Source organism: Portunus trituberculatus, chromosome 47, assembly GCF_017591435.1.
Source record: "Portunus trituberculatus isolate SZX2019 chromosome 47, ASM1759143v1, whole genome shotgun sequence".
NCBI classification, from domain to species: domain Eukaryota; kingdom Metazoa; phylum Arthropoda; class Malacostraca; order Decapoda; family Portunidae; genus Portunus; species Portunus trituberculatus.
This window is the reverse complement of record NC_059301.1, coordinates 17,176,561-17,192,253: the sequence shown is the minus strand read 5'-3', so window position 1 is coordinate 17,192,253 and position 15,693 is coordinate 17,176,561. Positions and strand designations below refer to the sequence as shown.

Genomic DNA, 15,693 nt, shown 5'->3' with positions numbered 1-15,693 from the left:
AACGATCTGGTGGGGAAAGCTGTGGGCGGCTGGGGCGCGAGGGTGGCCAAGCGGTAGCTCGGGAGTGAGGAAAGGCGGGCAGGATGGGAGGAGGGATGAGGCGGTGGTAAGAGTCAGCGTCAAGGAGGGAGGGAAGAGCCTGGACCGTGCGGTAACTCCCTCAAGACCCATATGGGGCGTTTTAGTGGAATTGTGGTGTTGGTTCTCGTCTATCAGGTAGCTCCATCTCCCAAGAAGCTCCAAGCCCCTCGTGCTCCGGGGACACTTCTTTACCCGCGATGCCAGTCCTGCCGCCGCCGCCGCCGTTCAGGAGCGAGCTTGCTTGTACATAATTTCTTGGGTACTGAATAGTATCGCTGTTGTTGGCTCTGCCGCTGAGTCGCTTTATCACTCCTGACATTCACTAGTGTTTGCGCTGTTGGTCCTTCTATTTTCTTAGATGTGGCGCTATGTAGATCACGGCATTATCCTTTGTCCGCTCATCAGGTTCCTGTCACGCCAGAGCTCAGGCCTTTGTTCCCCTCGACGCAAGACTGCCAGCCAGAGCCTGAAGACAGCCAAGGCGGCAGGAGGGAAGCGGTGCTGTTTAAATGTTCTCTTGCCTCGCCGGTCTGCTCTGTTCATTCCCTCCCGCCCCCTCACTTGCGCGACACCTGACCGCCGTGTTTTATCCATGAACACTGCCAGGACACGGCTGCCAGCGGGGAGTGACACGAGCAGGCTGCATCACCCCACCCGCACCATCACGCACACACAAACGAAAGAATTGTTTTGTCAAATCTGAGTTTGAGTGTTATTTCTGTGGTGCAACACATCGGTAACATGCGGAGCAACATAACATTTCTTAGTGTCAATTTACGGTCCAGTGACCGGAAGTTTCAAAGTGTAATGGCGTATTTTGAAAACATTATTCATAAAGAATGGGTTTTCTTTACGCAGGGTTTCTTGGAAAGTAAGACATCAGGATGGCGTGGTACTGCAGTGCAGGGAGCCAGTGCGGGCAAAAAATCACTCAATCAACACAATCAACAAGACAACATACCAACATTGCCCTTGACCCGATCACTAATCTACCCATTGTTGTTTTGTATCTCTCTCAATACACACCATGCATGGCACTTCTCAGCGTACCATGCAGGGCGTCCGATGAAATCAAATAGAGGAGTGAACCATTTCATATTCCATCAAAGGAGGCCAATGTGCCCACACCCGATCTTCCCCACATCTCGATACGGTAAAACAGTACTGAGGGGCACTTCAACACTCACCCGATCTGAGGACGGTGTAGCGAGGGTTGGTGAGGTCAACTGGCTGGTGGTCCTTGTACCAGGTAATGGTCGGTTCCGGATTGCCACGCGCGTCGCACACCAGCAGCGCCGTGTGGTCGATCTCCACCGCCTTGGTTTTGGGCTCCGTCCGGAAATATGGGAAGCCGTTTGGGATGGAGCCCGCTGTAAGGGAGATAGAGAGCGGGTCAAACTTAGGAGCCGCGAACTTTAAAGCGACCATCAAACTTTGTTACCTCTACACCCTCGCCTTCCCTAAAGAAAGGAGAAAAAGAAAGGAGAAGAAAAAAAACTTAGCTGAAGGAGAAAGTTCTGTATTCAAATTCGCATAAAACTTATAGAGTAGCGATAAAAAAAAACTTCACTGAAAAGTAGAAAAGGCGTACATTCATACGTCACTTATCCTGAAATATTTTTTAATACACTTATCCTTTTACTTTTCTGTTGGCAGAAGGAATTGTATCACACACAAGTTCACAAAACCAAGAAAAATTAAAACAAAAGAAAAGCATGCACCCACCACCATCGCTATCGCAGTTACAACCACACCTACACCAGTTTACTCGGAAGCATTTCAATATAAACATCGAATAACAGTTAGGAATTTCTGCAATATATCAACACAACGATCATGGATACGATATTCAACCGGTACATAATTTTCATCACTCAACATTTCTTACGGTTCATTCCTAATACATACCGCACACATACTCACTTTTCCTTCTCATCCCTTCACCTCCCTCTACTACTAACAAATCGCCACAGCTCTCCACCGCTCGCCACACCACAGCGAGTCTCCCTTCTCCTGCTTACCTTCAATTTTGGCTCTAAATACACCTTTCACAACTTGGAATTGAATCTTTTCCCCTAGAGGCTTAACTCAATAACACGGGGCGCCACAGAGGGCAGCAAACCTTACCTATCTTTTGAGTATATTTAGAGGGATAAAATTCTTCAACATTCTGCTTCCTCCTGCTGGTGGAACTCTCACATCCTCTGTTAGGTTACAACATTCACCCCGCTCAAAGAAGGACCATATAGATACGTGAAGATGGTGGTGGTGGTGGTGGTGATGGGGAGAGAGAGAGAGAGAGAGAGAGAGAGAGAGAGAGAGAGAGAGAGAGAGAGAGAGAGAGAGAGAGAGAGAGAGAGAGAGAGAGAGAGAGAGAGAGAGAGAGAGAGAGAGAGAGAGAGAGAAAAAAATTAAGACATTTAAAACTTTGTTGATCACAGTGCTGGTAGTGATGCGAAAGAGACATAACTAAACCTGGAACATCATTATCTACTGCTACTGAAAATGTGTTGATGCCTTTAGCTCAGTACAAGAAGGTACTAGTGGTTAATAGTCACAAAAACGCATGAAGGAGGACGTGTGGGGAGGTAGTGGCGGTGTGAGTTCCATTGTTGTTATTCGATGGCTTGAAAGAATAAGCGGGGCAATGTTTGGTTCAGTGGCCACCACGTCACGGACTATTACAGATGATTTATAGGTAAGGCAAACAAAGTGTATGATAAAGTTTTCATGTGCTTCCCTTTAAAGAAATAAGATTCAGTTCAGTAGCTCGGAGAATAAAAAAAAAGAAAAGGAGTAGCGCTTTTTGTGTTACGGTCGAGAAAAAAAAAAATGTGAAAAAGATAACTATACATAAAATAATTTCCTCGTTCCAAAATGGGTGAGGGAAGAGGATACGCCCACCGTGTGTTGAACTGTCAGCCCCGCAACACCCGAGTCGCGGCGCCAAGGCCCAAACACGGCCGGTTAATGCAGGTAATGAGGGCGAGGCGGCGAGGGATGAGGACAGGTGTGTCGAGAGGGATTACAGCGAAACGAAAGTGAGAGTACAAATCGTGAATCAAGATGTGGAATAAAAAAAAAAAAAAATCTCAGTGGGTGGTGGCGAGGAGGGGGTTAGAAGCACTGCTGAGGTGTAAGACAAGACGTGATGGAATTTCGAATGTGCACAACCATATATATAAATAAACAAAACAATTAACACACACACACACACACACACACACACACACACACACACACACACACACACACACACACACACATAAATACACGCACACACACACACACACACACACACACACACACACACACACACACACACACACACACGCACACACACACAAACACACATATACACACACACTTGGAGAGGAAAACATGATTTTTTCCAACCGTTATTTCGCTGCCTTCTCCTGCCTTTGCTATAAAAATAGAGCAATGCATCGACGTTCCCTAAAAATTAATATTTATTTTCTAGCTGATGATTAATCCAATACGATATGGAAGGGCGGGTGGGCGGGTTGCTGTCGACACGCATGTCAGCGAAGGTTCCTGATTGCATGTGAAATGACGGACTTGCCAACACTCGCTTGCTTTCTAGCGTTGTCAACTCCTGTTTTATACACAGGAGCTCAGTCTTCTTTTCCTTTAAATTTCATGTTCCTTCTTGGTTAACATAATGTTCTGCATTGGCGTTGAAATGTATTAGTATTTTAATGATGTAGTTTGTGCATGCAATAGCTTAAAACATATGTTGACATCCTGTAACTACAAAAGTTTTCCTTCAAACTACAGGAACACATCAATTTTAGCTTATATTCAATGTAATAGTGCACACATGAGAGAATTCTCCTTTGCAATTCATTCTCAGTGTAAATCTCTGGAAGCAGTCTTGTCATTATGTGCAGTGGAGGAACCTTCAGGCTCCGGAGACACCTTTGCTGCCTCCACTACTGTCACCGGTAGTAATGCTACCATATCACCATCACGACATCATGCTACCAAAGATGAAGCCATCGTAGTCGTAATTGTAAAAAGGCGCAAGCTCCGAGCATTGGTGAACATTGACAAACACACACACACACACACACACACACACAAACACCGGTAGGTCAGCGGTTAGAGCGCTGGCTTCACAAGCCAGAGGACCGGGGTTCGATTTCCCGGACGGGTGGAAATATTTGGGTGTGTCTCCTTTCACTTTGACGTGTAGCCCCTGTTCACCTAGCAGTGAGTAGGTACGGGATGTAAATCGAGGAGTTGTGACCTTGTTGTCCCGGTGTGTGGTGTGTGCCTGGTCTGACAGGCCTATCCGAAGATCGGAAACAATGAGCTCTGAGCTCGCTCCGTAGGGTAACGTCTGGCTGTCTCGTCAAAGACTGCAGCCGATCAAACAGTGAAACACACAACACACACACACACACACACACACACACACACACACACACACAGACAGACACACGACTCTAAGCCACAATACATCAGGCAATCACCTTCCTAATGCCAGCAAACACCCATCCTTCACTAAAGAGGAGAGAGGTTACAACTCTGTCGAGACCTGCTGCTCGTCCAGGTGCTGCCTTCAGAGAGGGTTGAATGGCTGTTGTGTCAGGCTATCTGGCCAGCTTACTGCGGGATGGCCACTCTACACCTCGCCCTCCATCTCTCGGCGGAGCTTGCGAGGGCTGTCCACAGTCTATCTCTTAGCTCCAAATAGTTTACATCCCCTTCATCTCTCACGCATTATTATTATCAACCATAAACTTCATATTTCGTAATGATTCTCCTGCTTCATGTCCAACTCCCTCCAATATACAGAGCGAGGAATGCTGGTACGAGTTAGTCATTACCTAGCGAGCCATGTTGGTTCGCTCGGTGATGATTCAACAATCGTATCTACCATAACACTATCATCTAGGAAATAACCTGACTCATAATCACAAGCGTCATGAACAACGCGTCTGGTACCAAGTGCAATAAGGGTGAGGGGCGACCAGGAGTGTGAAAACATGCGGGGACAGATCATGCGCCTCAGGGAAGTGCTCTCCAGCCTTCTTTCTCCTCGCGCCGCACAAAATGAGACTGCTAACAATAAGAAGAAAACGAGCGCCATATTTCATTCCCTATTAAACTGCAATAATTTACCGTGATATATCAGGGTAAATTTTGGAGCATGGCGGAATTCGACGTTGTAACTTTAAAGATTACGCGTTATTAGCTTCTTTTATTCACATCATGTAGGTTTTTTGGCGTTAGTGACACGAACGACAACCTTACCGTGACGGGAAAAGTTTACAGAGTGACACTCCTTTTTCTTCTTTTTAGTTTACGTTTTATACGTGGCCGTAAGCGATGCGATGACCGCCACTCCGCCTCGCTCCTCAACGGCCACTAAACACAGGGCCACCTCCCGGGCTCACACTCCATCACCCTCATACTGCCGCCGCTCACGAACGCCATCGGTCCCCCCATGACCCGCAGCCACTCCCCCCATCAAGTTAATAAATGAGCACCTGTGAAACCTTCAATCATACACTTCGGAATTTCAAGGGGCTAGGACTGCCGGACCCACGAGACAGAACTCCGCCGAGCGTGCGTGTGTCATTCCTGGCTCTATATTTGGCCCGCCCTCAGGTGAATCACGGCAAGCAAGGTGGCGGCCGCTATCAGAGGAGACTAACGCGTAGTTGAGGCCCAAGAATTACAGGGAAGGAAGACAGCAGTGGAGAGGTTATTAGGAGCAGGTCGTGGAAGAGAAAGTCAAGGTAGGTAGGCAGGCAGGTAGAGAATGGGTGGGTGGGTAGGTAGGCACAAGAAGGTGAAGGTGGGGGGTGGTCAGGTCACACAAAAGAGAAGGTAAGGGGAGCTAATAAGAGAAGGAGGGCGGATTAAAAAGAATTTAAGCTTTTTTAAGGAATAAACAGACGATGTGGATACATAATGTAGGGTACGAACTGTGTGTGTGTGTGTGTGTGTGTGTGTGTGTGTGTGTGTGTGTGTGTGTGTGTGTGTGTGTGTGTGTGTGTGTGTGTGTGTGTGTTACTCATTCATAAGAGTAAATGTATGCACATATAACAGCGACACGAGAGAGAGAGAGAGAGAGAGAGAGAGAGAGAGAGAGAGAGAGAGAGAGAGAGAGAGAGAGAGAGAGAGAGAGAGAGAGAGAGAGAGAGAGAGAGAGAGAGAGAGAGAGAGAGAGAGAGAGAGAGAGAGAGAGAGAGAGAGACAAAGACTGAGAGAGACCAAGTAAGTTGACACTATTCAGTTCTGAAACGAAGAAAGAGAGAAGGAAGGGATGGAAGGAGGGAGGGATGGAGGGATGGAGGGCGGGAATACGAGAAAGGAGGGAGGGAATGGAATGACGGAAAGGGAGGGTTAAGACAGATGGGAAGGAAGGGGCACGATTACCGGGAAATGAGAAATTATTGAAGCATGTTGAGGAAGATTTAGTGGAGAAAGAGAGATAATGGCACAGGGGAGAGCGAGAGCGAGAGAGAGAGAGAGAGAGAGAGAGAGAGAGAGAGAGAGAGAGAGAGAGAGAGAACTGGTGTTTGGAGTGTGTTGACTTGGCGCAGCAACACTCGACCCATGGCAGCACTACGAAGCTAAAGAGAACTCCACTAAACTCTGACAACACTTATTCACCTCTGAACCAAGTGTTAACATAGCAGAAAGTCATTGTCCTGATGGTGGATGGGGGATGTGGACGGGGTATCTTGAAAGGGGGGAGGCACTGCAGATCTACGAAGGAAAGAAGGAAGGAAGGAAGGAAGGAACGAAAGAAGGAAGGAAGGAGCACCACTTGGCCTCAGGAGAAAGGTGTGAAAGGTATGAGTATGTCTAAAGGGTATTGATTCTCAGTCCTGTGAAATATGAAGTGAGAAGGAAAATAAATATCAGAAGGGTACATGTACATATTAGCTTCAAGTGTGTGTGTGTGTGTGTGTGTGTGTGTGTGTGTGTGTGTGTGTGTGTGTGTGTGTGTGTGTGTGTGTGTGTGTGTGTGTGTGTGTGTGTGTGTGTACAGTTCTGGTGTCTGTGTGCTCTAGGAATTAAATATCGTGTTCAGACCTTCCTTTCTTCGATGCCTTCCAAGAAAATAATGTTGGTGTACACTTTATAGTTTTCGTTATAATACCACTTAATTAAATTGAGAGAGAGAGAGAGAGAGAGAGAGAGAGAGAGAGAGAGAGAGAGAGAGAGAGAGAGAGAGAGAGAGAGAGAGAGAGAGAGAGAGAGAGAGACTATCTCAATACGTGTTATGCTCTGCTGCGTGGGAGGAAGCGAACTGGTTAATTGGGAATCGACGGAAAGTCAACTTCTGTGCATTGGTAAAGTTCCTGCTGGTGGTTTTCATGTTTGGAATACTGAGCAAAGGTTTAAAACCACCGTGGTGCCTATTGCCAGAGTGTTAGGGGCGCGGCCTCGGTGTCTGGCGTACAGTGAAGCACATGACTCAAGCCCACCTCTGCAAATTTATGATCAACCGGTAAAGAATATTTAATAAAGCGTAACGGAATAGTCAAACAGGATAATACATCCATAATAGTACTAAGTGAGAGTGTCCTTAAAAATGTATGTATAATTGACCCATCTACATGCCCAATATATGTACCCTTCAGTAGAGACGCATTTTTACCATGAGTTTTGGGTGTGATTAGACGATTCTATTTATATTAGAAGGGATCAGTGGGTTTTCGGAAGATTAATAAGCAAAGTCTTTACTATTTTAATCCTCACATAACTTTCTGAAGCTGTATAAAATCACCAAACAGTAAACAAAATATATATGAAAACGTGTCAAGGTACGGAGGGAGTCAAGTATCCTCACTCGTAACTCAAAGCATTAATCTGTTCTTCGTGCACACATTCACTGGCAGGACTTCGGATCGACAAAGCTGGTGAATGTTTTCATAATTTTTTACTCAAAGCAGGACAGAGTGAATCACTGTTGGTGCAGCTAAACTTCTCCACACAATGGTTTATCATGAAAAGGTTCCTACTTGATACTGTTACATCTATCTTATCGTATTAGATACAGCGGAAACCACTAACATTTCTTTGATCTAAGACTTTTATGATATATGAATAGTGAGTGTGTGTGTGTGTGTGTGTGTGTGTGTGTGGGTGGGTGGGTGGGTGGGTGTGTGGGTGTGTGTGTGTGTGTGTGTGTGTGTGTGTGTGTGTGTGTGTGTGTGTGGTGTGTGTGTGTGTGTGTGTGTGTGTGTGTGTGTGTGTGTGTGTGTGTGTGTGTGTGTGTGTGTGTGTGTGTGTGTGTGTGTGTGTGTGTTTTAATGTTGTTTCTATCGATCCGTCATGCTTTTCACAGCAATGAGACGGAATTGGGAGTGAGAATTTGTGCCTTCTTGCTCTCCATTAGTCTGGACGAGTCCATTACTCAGCAGAGAGGGAGGGGTTGAGTCAAAGAGGTAGAGCGGGAGAGAGGGAAAGGAGGCAGCTAGCAAACAAATACTTGTTGGTTAATAACAATTTCGATAGCCCGATACTGATCTCTGTCCTCAACTCCGCTCCACAGGTCTGTCTACTTTCCTGCCCCGGCGAGCCCTTCTCGCTTTGCTTCCAGCGTCTGCACATTTCCGTCCTTCACGTGCATTCAGAGACCACTCAGTGGATTGAGTCCGAGGTCGTCGTCTTACAATAGAATATTTACGTTCCGTGGCTTCTTTAATTCAGTCAGCTGGAGGGGCTGTGCCTGCCTCTCAGAACGTCCCGACCACTTAGACGTATTTGCCATCGGCCAGCACAAAGAAACTCTGAGGCCCAAGAGATGCAAGTATATACATGTTTGGTGTTCACTAAAAAATATATATAAATAAATAAATAAATAATAAATAAACAAACAAATAAATATATAAAGAAAAAGAAAAAAAAATTATGAATTTCAACATTTCTGATGAGGAGGTTTAATGAATAAGACACATTGCATTGTGCCCACGGGAAGGAACATCAGGAATCCACGGTGAAAGAAAACCTGTTAGAATCATGAACAGAAAAGTAAGACGGTGACGATGATAATGTAGACGTGATAACGACTACGATGAAGACGACGATATGATGCTGGTGGTGGTCAAGGCAAACTTAATGCAAGAAGTTGGAGAGGAGAAGGAGAAAGAGGAAGAGGAAAAAGAAGAAGAAGAAGAAGAAGAAGAAGAAGAGGAGGAGGAGGAGGAGGAGGAGGAGGAGGAGGAGGAGGAGGAGGAGGAGGAGGAGGAGGAGGAGGAGGAGGAGGAGGAGGAGGAGGAGGAGGAGGAGGAGGAGGAGGAGGAGGAGGAGGAGGAAGGAAGAAAAAATACGCTTACTACTACTTAAACTTACATTAACACATAAGATATTAATTGGAACGTTGGTGCAGCAAGGAACTGACATTAATATTCATAACTAATTGTACCAGTAGTAGTGTAGCAGCAATAGCAGCAGCAATAGTAGTAGTAGTAGTAGTAGTAGCAACAGCACCACCACCACCACCACCACCACCACCACCACCAGTAGTAGTAGTAGTAGTAGTAGTAGTAGTAGTAGTATATATATATATATATATATATATATATATATATATATATATATAAGATATAACAATGGAGGCAATAATAATAACATACTATAGTTTTATTGGACAATGGAAGCAAGAGATAGATAAGAGAGAGAGATTGAGAGAGAGAGAGAGAGAGAGAGAGAGAGAGAGAGAGAGAGAGAGAGAGAGAGAGAGAGAGAGAGAGAGAGAGAGAGAGAGAGAGAGAGAGAGAGAGAGAGAGAGAGAGAGAGAGAGAGAGAGAGAGACTATACATATGATGGGTGTTCTGAGAAATCCATTTCTCATCAATATCTAATTTCTTACGGCCCTATTTTAACTAAGTTCAGCCTTTTATTACCTATTTCGTGCCCAAAACTAATGTCCGAGTGATCCGTCACAAAGCCTGAATAATCCACCCTGGGCGACTCTGAGGGGAAGAGCAGAAACAGGAGGAGGAAGAGTAGGAGGAGGAGGAGGAGGAGGAAGAGGAGGAGGAGGAGGAAGAGGAGGGGGAGGAGGAGGAGGAGGAGGAGGAGGAGGAGGAGGAGGAGGAGGAGGAGGAGGAGGAGGAGGAGGAGGAGGAGGAGGAGGACGAGGAAGAGAATACAAAGAAATACAAAGGAATAGAAAGGAAAGCCAACAAGCAACAGACCTTTTGGTCCTTTCATGGCTTTTTGGTAACTACTTCTAACTTGAGAAGGAGAAGAAGGAGGAGGAGGAGGAGGAGGAGGAGGAGGAGGAGGAGGAGGAGGAGGAGGAGGAGGAGGAGGAGAGGAGGAAATTCACTCACTGACGGTTGGCAGACTGAGTGTCTGGCTGATTAGGTGATTGACAGAATGAGACTGACTGAATGACTACGAAACTGACTGGTAAGCTAACTGACAAACTGATTTATTTCCTGACTTAAATCAAGCATACCTATTTAAGCAGTGGCCTGGAGTTAACGATAACTTGACTTAAAAGAAAAAAACTTGAGCTAACCGCGATATATTTATGTATATATATATATATATATATATATATATATATATATATATATATATATATATATATATATATATATATATATATATATATATATATATATATATATATATATATATATATATATATATATAAAAGGAAGGCAAGGGCCTGTGAAAGTCTTAGGAATAGTAGCGCCACATTACACTATCTCTAGTAAGCTAACACTGAGAGGCTGCTCGCAAACCTCCTAACCACCACGTCAGTAATGTGTCTGTCACTACTGTATGGAGGAGGAAGAGGAGGAGGAGGAGGAGGAGGAGGAGGAGGAGGAGGAGGAGGAGGAGGAGGAGGAGGAGGAGGAGGAGGAGGAGGAGGAGGAGGAGGAGGAGGAGGAGGAGGAGGAGGAGCAGGAGCAGGAGCAGGAGCAGGAGCAGGAACAGGAGCAGGAGGAGAAGGAGGAAAAGGAGAAGGAGAAGGAGAAGGAGAAGGAGAAAAACAAAGAGGAAGAGGAAGATGACACTGTTTAGATCCAACAATACAAAAACTCTTGTTCAAAATGTACACAAACGCGCAAACACACACACACACACACACACACACACACACACACACACACACACACACACACACACACACACACACACACACACACACACACACACACACACACACACACACACACACACACACACACACACACACACACACACACACACACACACACACACACACACACACACACACACACACACACACACACACACACACACACACACACAGAGCAGCAGCAGCAGCAGCAGCAGCAATAAAGTGGTGGAAGGAAGAGAGGCTCGTGTGTACCAGTGGTAGTGCTGGCGAGACTCCCGATGAAAGAACTTTTGGGGTTAATGGAAGGCAGAGAGTGGAACTTTTACCGCGATGAACTTAGCGTGTCGAAACTTGGGTGATAAATCATAAAACTCGAGAAGCGTATATTAAGACGACGTGAATAATAAGAGTAGCGGTGGCCTTGGTAGCGGCGACGACGACAACCATAATAATAATAATAATAATAATAATAATAATAACAAACTTGGGTGATTAATCATACAACTCGGGAAACGTATATTAAGACGACGTAAATAAGAAGAGTAGGGGAGGCCTTGGTGGGTAGAACGACAACGACAACTACCATAATAATAATAATAATAATAATAATAATAATAATAATAATAGCAATAATAATAACACTAATTTCTAAACTAAACAAGCACGTACAATATTTATCTATTTATTTTCTTCACATTCATATCTTCGTTTCGGCGTTGCTATTGTTACTATTCCAGACAGAAGCTGCCTGCCGCTCCCTAATTAATTATTACTTGAACGTGCACTGGCAGAGATTATTATCCAGACACACATGAGTCTCTGAGCTTCTAAAGGCTAGACACATGGAGGCGGCAGTTAGAGGAGAACAGGGACACAACTTAACCTTAAATTCTTAATACGAATCCATTACAAAGAATCGACTATTCACTCACATTTACTATGGAAGCACCGAAAAAATGCATAAAATCCCATGAAATAACATACTCCTCTTCTTCACCAACACATCCAACTCCGCATCACGCAGCTATTACAATGGCAGTAGAGCCTCAAAAGTTTTGTATCTCATTTCCTCACTCGCGAAAATGGAAAGATAAGATATGCTCATTAAAAAAAAAAAAAAAAAAAAACGAGACAAAGTATGGCTGGAGCTAAGAGAAGTCACCGGGAGCCACTGGAGCTACTGGAGGAGGTGAGTGGGGAGGGAAGGTGGTCACGTTGAAGTCCCATAAACTGAGTCGAAAGAAATGAGAGTGGCGAGAAAAAAATGGGTCTCGCCGACTGTATTAAAATCGCATCAGGGCTACAGGGATGAATATATGAGACGGTGAAGACCAAACTAATGTAAATTTGATGACTGATAACTACACAGGATAGGAAATTAGTCTTAGGAGCCTTGAATAATGCCGGAATTATGCATCGTATCTATTAAAGATTTACCTGAGTGTGTGTGTGTGTGTGTGTGTGTGTGTGTGTGTGTGTGTGTGTGTGTGTGTGTGTGTGTGTGTGTGTGTGTGTGTGTGTGTGTGTGTGTGTGTGTGTGTGTGTGTGTGTGTGTGTGTGTGTGTGTGTGTGTTGATATATTTGCGGTTAAAATGTATAAATAGATTAAAGAACATTCTCTCGAGTATAATAAAAATAAATAACTTTCTGAAATAATGTAATTGCTATTTTTTGTGGGTGTGGCAGGAAAAGTGTTGCTTTTTTCTTATTCTTTTTGAAGTGGAAGGGGATTCCTGTTGCCTATCAGCTACATACGTGACACTTTGTTTACTTGCCTAAACTGCAGGTAAACGATATGACAACCCTATTGGAAAAGTAAACACGACCACTTAAGATGAACTGATGGCTCCTAAGAGGTGTTTAAGACTAATCCTGCCGTTAAATGTTCCTCTTAAAACGGTCAGCATCGTCTTGTCACAACCTGAGAGGATTCACGACAACACCGAAGAAACGTCGAAGACCAGAAAATAATCTGCTTTGTGTACTGTTTCACTAAATCCTCACGTGTATGCACGTACCATAGGACTTACAATATGTACGTGCCGTCACTGGGACACTGTCGTAATCAGATCTAACTTATAAAATGAACCTAAGCTAAGTAAATATGCACCAATATAAAAAAAAATATTTTAGTACTAGTACTACTACTACTACTACTATTACTACTACTACTACTACTACTACTACTACTACTATTACTACTGCTATTACTGCTACTACTACTACTACTACTACTACTACTACTACTACTACTGCTTTTACAATTACTACTACTACTACTACTACTACTACTACTATTGCTACTGCTGCTGCTGCTGCTGCTGCTGCTGCCTCTGCTGCTTTTACTACTTCTAGTATTACTACTACTACTACTACTACTACTACTACTACTACTACTACTACTACTACTACTACTACTACTAGTACTACTACTAATTCTACCGTTACTACAAAATTATAACAAATAAAACGTTTTTTTTTTTTATAAATGTCGATGCCAAACCAGTCTTCACACCAGAGGCATATTCTGCACACAAACTTTTTTTTTTTATTAATTTATTTTACTGGCTATAAGACACACGCACTTCTTCACAGCTCACCTAAACTGCTGGATAAGGAAAAGCAACACATTGCTAAGATTATTTCACACATTCAAATAATTCGTCCTTTATGATTTTGACTACTGGTTTGGCGTTTATACAGTAAGTTCTGGATACTTTCTGACACAGGTATCCCACAACAGATACGGGAAGCGTTTGAAATACATAATCAAATCTCTGTTTACAGATTACTGGTGACATTAGTGCAGGAGATATGAACCGCAAAATTAAGCACAGAAAACGTAATTCGAGAAAAGAAAATTGACTATAATAATAATTCTCACATCATCTTTAACGAAAGATCCAAGATACTAAAACAAATATATCTGCAAAACAAATGAAAATCAACTATTAGATTTAATTCACATTCATAAAGTATAAAGGAAACGGAAATTACGTGTCAACAGATCCATTTAGTTCCCTCGAAACTCTTCACAGTAAAATCGTGGGACTGGAATAAGCTCCCAATGGGACACAACAACCTCATTTAAAAAATCCACTAAGCACCTGAGCTGACAATCATTTGAGCTACTTAGGATTATAGTACCAGATCACCAACAATACACAGAAGAGCTTTTGTGTACTCTCTCTCTCTCTCTCTCTCTCTCTCTCTCTCTCTGTACTGAAAATATATGTACTTAATCAGTTTTTTCACCTAAAATTGTTTTCCTCACAGTCTACACTCTCCTGCTCAGTCTCCCTCAAATACCTACTCTTAATCCATCTCGTTTTTCCCCATGTTCCTCATCTCCGCCTCCTCTCCCTCTTCCTCGTAATGGGAATTCATAATGGCCGTCCTGAGACATTTAACTTCTGGTCTTTTTTTTTTGATGAGGCAATAGCGGCTACCATTACCTTCACTCTCCGCCCCTGAAAACTCTGTCCCATTAAGAGTCGCCTAAAGCTTCACTCCCTCCAACTCGAGGCACTGCTGGGGACTCGCCAGAACACGCCACAATGACCGCACCACAGGCACCAAGGCGAGAGAAATGGTCGTTCAACAAATACGTACGTTGTAGGATATGGTAAATAAAGAAATGGACGAATAACAAACATTGATAGAGATAAATATAAATACAAAGTGTAAAAGAAAAAAAATGTTCTAATACTAGAAAATAAGGATATACGTAGAGCACCTGTCTCATTAAAACAAAGCTAATCAGTAGCATAGAAAAATACAATAAACAAATAGAAGAAAATATGTTTTGTCGAAATTGGTGGTAGCTGTATAAATAACGAGGACAGAGGTGGCAACGCTCACGCTAAAATTGGATGGAAGTCCTCCCAATAATAAGGATATAAAATGAAAGGGACGGTGCCAGGAATCCTCTCACGCCGCCACTGGAAACGGAACCTGTAAACTCTGAGGCAATACCGGCGGACATACGACCATTCCCGCACCAGGAGAAAACAGTCGAGATTTTTAAAATGAAAAACTGGGGTTACTGCTCTGCGCTCATAGGTTTATCGCGGAATTAGGAACGTCTCGGTCATACTGTGCAGAGTGAACGGGACGTGAGGTGACAAGTCTGGTTCATTTCAGGAGAATAAATGACGTGGCGCTGGCAAACTCGGTAACACCAAGATGACGAAGTAACACTATCTTATTGTTTTGATAGAGGTGACGCGATAAACCAAAGCGCTGCCGTAGCTGTGACAACCTCAGTAAATAATGCAGAAAAGTAAATCACAGAGGAAAGAGGAAAGTTCAAGACTAAAAAACTCAAATATACTCGTAATAATTAGCTTGGAGCAAAAATGGTAATATCACTCTTGACAGTTGAATGCCAGGAATTTACAGCGAAATATGAAGGGGAGCGCGGCAGAGATGAGAGCATGAATATTCGAATAATTAAGGAGAATAAGTAAAGACTGCGAGGAGGGGATGAAAGTGATGAAGGGAGGGACACCACGAGGGTCTCT

The 15,693-nt window shown here is 43.8% G+C and overlaps 1 protein-coding gene across 14 annotated transcripts in view; it reads right to left on the bottom strand.

The window, feature by feature from the left end:
- Positions 1–15,693, bottom strand: part of LOC123520769 (tyrosine-protein phosphatase Lar-like) — a 924,035-nt gene that overhangs the window by 219,442 nt on the left and 688,900 nt on the right. For all 14 annotated transcript variants that reach the window (XM_045283347.1, XM_045283346.1, XM_045283354.1 and 11 more), the window contains one exon: positions 1,269–1,451. In XM_045283347.1, the coding sequence (XP_045139282.1) occupies positions 1,269–1,451 (183 nt within the window). The remainder of the gene's footprint in view (positions 1–1,268; positions 1,452–15,693) is intronic.